The 9,403-nt window shown below is 46.9% G+C and overlaps 1 protein-coding gene across 1 annotated transcript; it reads right to left on the bottom strand.

The window, feature by feature from the left end:
• Window positions 1-844: 844 nt before the first annotated feature.
• ACTC1 (actin alpha cardiac muscle 1) lies at window positions 845-6,280 on the bottom strand. Its single transcript, XM_003418642.3, has 7 exons — window positions 6,185-6,280; window positions 5,365-5,515; window positions 3,865-4,189; window positions 3,042-3,203; window positions 2,695-2,886; window positions 1,727-1,908; window positions 845-1,178 (listed from the first exon to the last, which is right to left on the bottom strand). Exons 2-7 carry the CDS (start codon window positions 5,491-5,493, stop codon window positions 1,035-1,037), a joined length of 1,134 nt encoding a protein of 377 aa, XP_003418690.1. The 5' UTR covers window positions 5,494-5,515; window positions 6,185-6,280; the 3' UTR covers window positions 845-1,034.
• Window positions 6,281-9,403: the final 3,123 nt, after the last annotated feature.

The following is a 9,403-nucleotide window of genomic DNA, read 5'->3' as shown; positions in this document are numbered from 1 at the left end:
TGGAACGTTATGTGTTGTGTATGTGAGCCCCTCAAGGACAGAGTGTGATTCATTTTGATGTCGCCCCCCATATTTTGCAGACAGCCCCAGCATGGAGGAAAGTGAATATCATGGATTTCTCCTCCCCTTGCTCCCTTGGGACTTCATAATCTCATGCCACCCAACCTAAGATTCCAAGATTTCGAAGAAACAAGAAGGTAGAGGATCTCTGTCCCATGGTTAGGAGGAAGTATCTGGTGGCCATAGTTTTCTCTCACTTGTTTTGAACATGCCCAGTGGTCTCAATTTGTTTAGAGGACATTTGGAATGGGAAGCAGCCCGGCTTAACTGTCGGCTGACATCAGCGTTTCACCATTAACACACCTAGCCTCTAGAAAGATGTCCAAAAAATTGAAAATTTAAGTGAACTCATTTAAAATAATCTTGTTTTTCCATTACCAAGATATGTGTGTTTTTTGCAAAGTGATAAAAACAATTGGAACATACACTAATACAATTTTTTAGTGTCATCCAAAAGTTAACTCATAGAATTGCCTTATCAGATTCCATTTCTTGCTTATATGGAGATAAATCTAATCTACTTTTCAGGTATGCAATATATTCTTGATTCTGTTCCAAAGTGTAAAATTAAAATTTAATACTGTAACGCCCAGCTAAATCTCACACTAGTTCATCCAATGAACTTTATGGTGCTGTAATGCTATACAGTATAATATATACAATGGAATGTAATACTGTACATTGCTCATGGTGTCCAAGCCATTCATGTACAAGTTGACAAGCTGAATGAAGTAAGCAAACAACTGCCCCACATCATGCCCACCCCCAAAAAGAAATGAAAGGCTTTCGTAGGTTGCAGGTCCTGGTCTGGTTTATTTATAAAGCAATAAATATTAGAAGCACAAATAAATTGCACGTGTGTAAACAAACTGTACAATGATTGATGAGAGAAGAGGGAGGGTGGCTGGGAAGACTCCAAGAAGCATAATACTGTTGTCATCCTGAATGGTACGTACACTCTGAGGGGAGGCACCTTAGAAGCATTTGCGGTGGACGATGGATGGGCCTGCCTCATCATATTCTTGCTTGCTAATCCACATCTGCTGGAAGGTGGAGAGGGAGGCAAGGATGGAGCCCCCGATCCAAACAGAGTACTTACGCTCAGGAGGAGCAATAATCTGCAGAGCGAGAAAAAGAATTACAATGAACTTCCAAGTTCGCAGCAACTGAGCAAGAGGAACGTAGGAAAGATTCGCAGAAGAAAATATTCGTTATTGATTCAGTGTAATGTGGGATATTTCCTACTGCAAAACAATATGGCCAGGTTGAGTTTTGTGAACTTCCCCCTATTTCACCATTTCCATTATCAAAGGGTCTACAAAATAAGAACTTCCCCTGTTCTGTGAACTAGAGTATAACGGAGCAATATTAACTTACATATAACTATGTATGGTGGAAGCTAGCCCAAGTGTTGAGGACTTTTAAAATGTGTTCAAAGATTTCTTTTTTTTTTTTCCTCCAAAGATATATTTTTATCCACTGCTTCAAAGCATTTTTAAAATTTCCTATCTTGGAACTGGTGCTAGAAAACCCAGATGCTGCAGAAGCTAAAAGGTGAAGTGTATAGGAGACAGGAAGCTAAGTGTGGAGGAAAGGAGTTGAGAGTCCAGTTCTGTTTGGAATATCAAGACCTGCCTTGGCTCTCCCACCTACAGATGATCTTTACCTTAATCTTCATAGTACTGGGAGCCAGGGCAGTGATTTCTTTTTGCATACGGTCAGCAATACCAGGGTACATGGTGGTGCCTCCAGACAAGACGTTGTTGGCATACAGGTCCTTGCGAATATCGATGTCACACTTCATGATGCTATTGTAAGTAGTTTCATGGATGCCAGCAGATTCCATACCTAGGAACAAGTTTTAAAAAAAAAAAAATCACAGTGCACTCAGGCCAGAGTAGGGGGGAAGAGAAAAGGACTTCTGTGTCACCATTTGTCTCCGAAACATATGTTCCCCTAAAAAATACACTCCAGGGCATTTGTGGAACAGGTGTTTCTTAAAAGGGCTGACAGTTAATCCACCACAGACTGCCAAGAAACGAACAACTGTGTTTAGCACTCTGTTTGGAGCAAACACTTCCGTAACCATCAGATGGATGGCGAATGCTTTGGTGAAGGACAAGACACATATTTAAGTTAAATTAATGCATTTCTTATTTATGGACTAAAATAAGAGCTTAACAAGCTTCCTCTTGGAAATTATTCCTTATGAAAAGATGTTTGGTGACAGAGACATGTCTATGTATTACTCGGAGTAGGATTTTTGCATTTAATGACGAGTTACTTAGAAGAAAAGTCCAGCTACTTGGTAATTGGAACTTAATGGAGTAAGTCAGCTCTCTTGACTAACTGTCCCTCCTTTCCTGGAGATATGTGATATTCACTTACTACTCTGTCTCATCTTTTATTTGAAATCAACTCAGTATGTCATCCCTTATTTTATCACTGGAGCAGAATATGGACTGTCCATTTAATGTGACATCAAAGCTTGAGACTGAGCTCTGTGGGACTCAAAGCTATGACTTCTCCTAACTCAAGGACTGCTTAATCCTTCCTGGTTGTGATAGATCGCTCCAGGAGACCCTAAGATTCTCAGGGGAAGGCTGTGGCTCTGCATCAGACCCTACAACTCACCGATGAAGGAGGGCTGGAAGAGTGTCTCTGGGCAGCGGAAGCGTTCGTTGCCAATAGTGATGACTTGGCCATCAGGCAGTTCATAGCTCTTCTCCAGAGAGGAGGAAGAGGCAGCTGTGGCCATCTCATTCTCAAAATCCAGGGCGACATAGCACAGCTTCTCTTTAATGTCGCGGACAATTTCTCGTTCAGCTGCAGAAATAAAGGGTGTCACAGTCAAGCTCTGAATAATGAAGTCAGTTGTGGGGAGGTAGGTGGATTCGTCGTGGAAAGGAAAAAGCAGAGACATCTGTGGTAGGCCACACACAGACACAGACACACACACACACATACATACAAAGACTCACCGGTGGTGACAAAGGAATAGCCACGCTCGGTGAGGATCTTCATGAGATAGTCAGTGAGGTCCCGACCAGCTAGATCCAGACGCATGATGGCATGGGGCAAAGCATAGCCCTCATAGATGGGGACATTGTGGGTTACACCATCCCCAGAGTCCAGAACAATGCCTGTCAGATGAAACAGACCAAAACAAGGTAAAACCTGCTGCTCAACCTTGGCTAAGAGATGCAAGCACTGAGCATTGATCTAGATAATATCAGATCTCTAACACATGAAAAAGAAAAACGAGCCTAATGGTTACTAAACCTGAAGCCGGCGAGAGCTCATCCTTTTAAATATTGCTGTAAAAAATTTCCCCCAGGCACTTTCAAATGGCCACCTCTGGTATCAGCCATTAGCCCATTAAGTAGGCATCCAGTCCTTTTTTTTTTTTTTTCCTTCTCCTGTCTAACTTACACGCTTCTCTCTTTTTTCACTCACTTTGTAGGGAATGTGGATTTTCTCTGAAGATGTTTGCCCAGGGGCTGTGATGGTATAAATGACAGCTGCATTCCAGGGTGCTACATTATACAGAGCCTTTATGTGTGACAACAGATACTTTAGATACGGGAAGAATCTAACCCAAAATACTCTAGCTCTTAGAAATGGGCACGCTCTGAAGCTAACCTTGGGGTACTATTGTTATTACTCTCTCAGCACAGATAAAAGTCATGTCAGGGCATGTGAGGAAGGGACCATTCCTTCTCCAACTGGAGAGACTGATTCACAGCAAGGCCAATGACTTGGGAATGTGACTAATCAGTGACTGTCTCCATAGCCCAAGCATACCTGTAGTACGGCCAGAAGCATACAGGGACAGCACCGCCTGGATGGCCACATACATGGCAGGGACATTGAAGGTCTCAAACATGATTTGGGTCATCTTCTCACGGTTGGCCTTGGGGTTGAGCGGGGCCTCAGTGAGTAGGGTGGGGTGCTCCTCAGGGGCCACGCGGAGCTCGTTGTAGAAGGTGTGGTGCCAGATCTTCTCCATGTCGTCCCAGTTGGTGATGATACCGTGCTCAATGGGGTACTTGAGAGTCAGGATACCTCTCTTGCTCTGGGCCTCATCGCCTACATACGAATCCTTCTGACCCATGCCCACCATAACTCCCTATACGAAGAAAAAAGATGCAAAACTCAAACTTCGACCACGTCACTAATATAATTCATGAATTACCAATTTACTTCTAACTAGTTTTTTTAGTATAAATACCATCAATAATAAATGACTGTAGGATTTTACACCAACTTAGAAAAATCATTTAAAATCAATCTTGTACCCTCTCCTCCCCTTCCTCTAAAAGAGGTATAATTTTATTGTTCAGAATATTACTGGGACTTGGGTACTGAGTCTGGGTTATTTCCCTGAAGAAGCAGGTCCTTACCTCATTTTAAAAATACTGTACTGTAATGCCTTCATTAAATTAGTAATCTCATCACCCATGCCAACCAAAATATAGATGGCTACACTTTAGAATGACTGAATTAATGGCACACTGTATCTCTGCTAGGAAAGGGTTTTGACATTCATCAAGTGAACTTAAAAAGATGGACAGCTATGCCATTATCACCCTGACAGTGAAATCCAGCCTGCCCAGAGCTGTCCTGGAGAACCCATCAGTCACGGACACTGAGGAATGCAGCTCTCCTGCCCTCATAGCCTGTCTGGACAGGCATGTTGCAAACCCAGAGAGCATGGCATTTCTTTTAATAAACAAGGTGGTATGTCACTATCACCATGGCACTGTCATGCCTGGATTCTAAAAATGCAACAGCCAGAAAGGAGATAGATTACATCTTTTGGAAGCCCTGTAAACTGTGAACAAGAGGGAGGAATTTCAGTTGGATCCTGGTTGGTTGAGAGAAGTTACATTATTGTAAGTTTCGAACAGGACTGAGCAGGGAGGGCAGGGAAGAAGTGAAGTGTGTAAGAGTTAGAAGAGAAGATGCTGAGGATTAAAAATGCAGAAGGTTGGGAGTGGAGGGGAGAAGCTGGTGGCTTTTCAGACCACTGAGTTGGATCCTTTGAGAAATGTGCAACTGGAGTCGATTGGGGGAAAAGGGTACATTCCTTGGTATGTTGGGGGTTGACATGGGTATTGCTTGTCTTGGCCTGGGTTTCAAGCGTATCCATCTTTTCCTTATTTGACCTAAAGTGTTCATGGAACAGGAGGGTCAGGTGAGTCATTTCCTAGATTGCTCAGCTAAGGAGGTGAAGGGAAGGAGCACGGAGTGGGGCTGGGGCCTGCTCCAGGCCGGAGCAGGCCAGGAGAGGGGAAGGTTTACCTGGTGGCGCGGGCGGCCCACGATAGAGGGGAAGACCGCGCGGGGCGCGTCATCGCCCGCGAAGCCGGCCTTCACCAGCCCGGAGCCGTTGTCGCACACCAGGGCGGTGGTCTCTTCGTCGTCGCACATCTTGGCACAGCTTCAGCGGGGTCTGCAGGTTGAGGGGAGCAGAGTGGCCCATGCTCAGTGCCTGTGGAGGCTGGCCTTAGCGCCCCCGGAGGAGGGGACAGAAGGTAAGGGGTACCTGGGGAAAACGCCTGCCATCTCTCCTTCCCTCGGGGCAAATACAGAAGCGGGAGGAGGGAGAAGGCTCAGAGGAGACTAAGGCGGGAGGCGGGTGGGGTGGGTGGTGGTGGTATATGCCTAGAGAAGGGGAGAGGAACCCACCCAGGCTCCCTGGCCGGGAGTCTCAGCTTCGGTTCCAGGTGCGAGGAGGGACCGTTCTAGAGACCCAGGAGACTCAGCCCCTTAGCGGGTCCTCCCCAACCCTTTAACTTTGCGTCTTTTCACCAACCGGGAACCTACCACGCCCCATGCCGGTGCCTCAGCTAGAGGAAAAAGCGCGCGGAGCGCTAGATCCCCAAACGCCGGTGGGATTGCACGGGGCTCTCCCTCTGTGCGCCCGCTCCTCTCCTGAGATGACTGAGACCCAGGGCCAGTTAGAACTCAATCTAAAAGTTTGGGCATAAGTTTGGGCAGCGGGAGCGCAAAGCCTTGGCTCAGGGCGGGTCGGTGGACCGGGTCCTGCTGCGGGGCTGGTGTCCGGCGCAGCCCGCGGAGCTGGGCGGGGAAGGGAGGGCGCAGGGGCGGGCTGACTCACCGCGTCCGCGGGTCGGGCTCGGCTCGGCTCCGGTGAGGCTGGCGCTGGGTGTGGGGCGTGGGGCGCCGGGCGCGCCGCTTTATAGAGCGCTGATGGACGGGGTCAGTTGGAGCGGCCGGGGCCAGGGGTGGGGGGCCCGGCCGGCCACCTTGCCTTATTTGGTCGCCTTCGCACTATCGAGGAGCGCTGAGGCCATTCATGGAGCCAAGGGCAGGGGAGAGGATCAGCCGGGGGCCCCCCAGACCATGTAAGGAAGGGGAGGGGGCAGCCAGGGGGATGGCCAAATAGGGAACTAGGGAGGGGCGGGCGGTGAAGGGTAGGGGGCAGGGGAAGACAAAGTGACGCCAACCCACCCCCTCCCCTTGCTAGGTTGGGTGCTCCCAGGATGTGCTGTGGGTTTGTTCCTCCCAGCCCACCAGCCTAAGAGGACAATAAGCCACATACATACAAGTGGGAAGGCTTGGCGTGCTGCCCTCTGCTGAGGGGTCCCGACAGCTGGGCCAGGGCAGCAGAAGAGCGACAGCAGCTTCTCATCTTCCAGGACTGGGAGCTGGAGGAGCAGAGCCCTGGCAGTCCTCATGGGCACAAAGGGCACCCCAGCAGCACATTGGGTGGCTGGGAAAGGATCCCTGGGACAGGGAACCTTCTGATCTAGTCCCCACCAACCTGGGTGGCTTTACTTTGGGAATTAGGGCTGTGCCCCTCAAGGTCAGAAGCTGAGATTAGCAAACACCGCCTTAGCCCTCAACCCATGCATGGCTCAGGGTCTCCCTAGGGAAGAGGCTGAGAAGGGCAGAGTCTGAATGACTGGTGTGAGAGCTTGCTTAAGTCTTGCTGGAGAAGGGAACAAGGTTTACCCCAACCCAGATATGAGGTATCCCTCATCCATACTGGGAGGTGGACGGAAAGGAGACACTTGCTCAAACTTAGGCTCTGGTCTTTAAGCCAGAAAAGGATCCCTGGTCATCAAAGTAAATGAAGAAAGAAATGCTAGAAGTAGCTTGCCTACTTGCTGACGGGTGGACATTTTAATCTAGAGGTAAAAGCCTGTCTTCCAAGTAAAGATGAGACTGAATAATCAAATACAGGCAGTCCCTGTATAATGAGTTCCATTCCTAAATCTGTCTCTAAGTCGAATTTGTATGTAAATCGAAACAGTTAGGTACATTTGGTCTCTAACTTCAGTTAGTTAAATGTTTGTCTTAGTATATAGCATATAGTGTACCTTTGTATGCATTAAAAAACATTAAGGCAACACTTCCAGGTACATTAAAACATCTTTAACATAATAATGCAGTAATAATGATATATATTTTTAATTTTATTGTGTTTTAGGTGAAAGTTTACAGCGCAAATTAGTTTCTCATTCAAAAACATAGACACAAATTGTTTTGTGACATCGGTTGCAATCATGGCAACACGTCAGCGCCATCTTCCTTGTTCTTTCCACCCTGGGTTCTCTGTGTCCATTTGTCCAGTTCTTGTTCCTTCCGCCTTTTCATCTTTGCTTTTGGGAATAATAATGTTTCCATGCAAGTCGCAAAATAGCACCTGTTTGCTATTATGAACCATTGTGTATACCTCGGATTTTTAATATAATAGACTTTACAGAGGTTGGTTCCTAAGTAGTTGTATGTAAGTCAGACGTTCATACCCCGGGGGCTGCTTGTGCTCTGGTCGGGATGATAACAGCAATTTAAATCATACTAACGTGTAAACCCACACAAAACGTGGTCTGTGGATTAGCAGTATGCACGTAACCCGGGAACAAGTTAGAAATGCAAAATCTCAGGCCCCACACCCAAACTGCTGAATCAGGCCTGTGTTTTAGCAAGACCTGCACCCCACCCAACTGATTATACGTGCATTGAAATGTAAGAAGCGTTGGCATGTATGACTGATATCCACTCCTTCAGGGAAAATATATTTTGAAAGCTCAGTGGCTTTTGAGGAGGAAAAGGAAAGGCTGCATGAAGTGAGGAAGGGGGAGGCAGAGAGACGGGGAGACCCCTAAGAAGGATGCAGGCCACTGGTTTGCCCTGGCGTGCCCTGTATTCTCAGTTCTTGACTGGCACATTGATTTTTAAGGCTTGTGTTTTTCCTCCAGTTCACACCAGTTAAAAATAGAAAACTGGGCACAGGCATCCCTCTTTAGAGTGGTCTTGGATTGATATGCTGAGGAGGCCTGCTGATTAGAGATACTTGTCCATACCGGGGAATGCTAGGCGTCCCCCTGAGCTCCCCAACCATGTTTGGGTTGGTCTGGGGACAGCTGTGCAACAGAGCCAGGTGAGAGGACTGGCTGGGTCCGTGCCCTGCAGAGCAATAGGCATTTTACAATGAGTGCAAAATCGTAGAGCTGCCTTGGTCCAGGCAGATGTGAATGAACTAAAGAAAAGGGGAAAGGGTTGCCCTTGGTTCAAATCCTGTCTCTATCACTTCCTATATTTTTGGCCTTGGACAAGTCACTTAACCTTCACGAGCTTCAATTTTCCCTTCTGTAAAGGGACCCAACAATTTCTCTCTTATGATTATTATAATCATTAGAATCAAACGATCCAAGGCACGTAGAAGATACAAAGCAAATTGTCAGCATTACAATTCAATAATAATGACGCTTTTTGAGACAGCAGCCTGCACTTTTGAAGAATCGGGTCAATTTCACTCATTCATTGATTCAGCCAAGAACTGTGCTAGACAAAACAGAGCAGGACTCATCCTCTGTGGCAATTACAGAATAGTTGAAGAGAGAGCTATGGTATGTGCCACCAAAGAGGGGAAGGGGGTCTGAAGGAAGGCTCAGAGAAAGCCTAACTGAGGAAGTGTCATTTAATTGTTTTTAAAGCAGGGTAGAACTGAAGTTCATCAACAGTTGTGTGGGAGACAATTTCTCCCTGGGAGTGGCTGATGGGAGATTCCCACGTTTGCTGCCATGTGCAAATGCCCCTGGGAAGTCCAGCACACTGAGCACCACAGTCGATGACCTGAATCCCTTGCACTGATTCCAGGGCTCAGGAGACCAATTCCAGCTCACCCACACCTGGATCAGTGTGCCCTATTGGGGGCTGGGTAGGTCAGTGGAGGACGGACATCAAAGTTTCATGAAACAACATTTGCTTTTAATTTTTTAAAAAATGTTTTCTATGCCATTCAATTTCATTTTAAAATGCCAATTATGACTGACTAAATTGATATCAAGACTCAGGAATGGCTGTGTCC

The sequence above is a fragment of the Loxodonta africana genome, chromosome 10 (genome assembly GCF_030014295.1).
Source record: "Loxodonta africana isolate mLoxAfr1 chromosome 10, mLoxAfr1.hap2, whole genome shotgun sequence".
Lineage (NCBI taxonomy): Eukaryota > Metazoa > Chordata > Mammalia > Proboscidea > Elephantidae > Loxodonta > Loxodonta africana.
This window is presented reverse-complemented; position numbering and strand designations above follow the sequence as displayed.

What these genes read in the sequence shown, in the direction of transcription:
- ACTC1 (XM_003418642.3), bottom strand. Translation starts at nt 5,493, where the DNA reads ATGTGCGACGACGAAGAGACCACCGCCCTGGTGTGCGACAACGGCTCC. An exon ending in TGGGCCGCCCGCGCCACCAG is followed by an intron (nt 4,190 to 5,364) that starts GTAAACCTTCCC and finishes TTCTTCGTATAG; the next exon opens with GGAGTTATGGTGGGCATGGG. An exon ending in CTATTCCTTTGTCACCACCG is followed by an intron (nt 2,887 to 3,041) that starts GTGAGTCTTTGT and finishes TTATTTCTGCAG; the next exon opens with CTGAACGAGAAATTGTCCGC.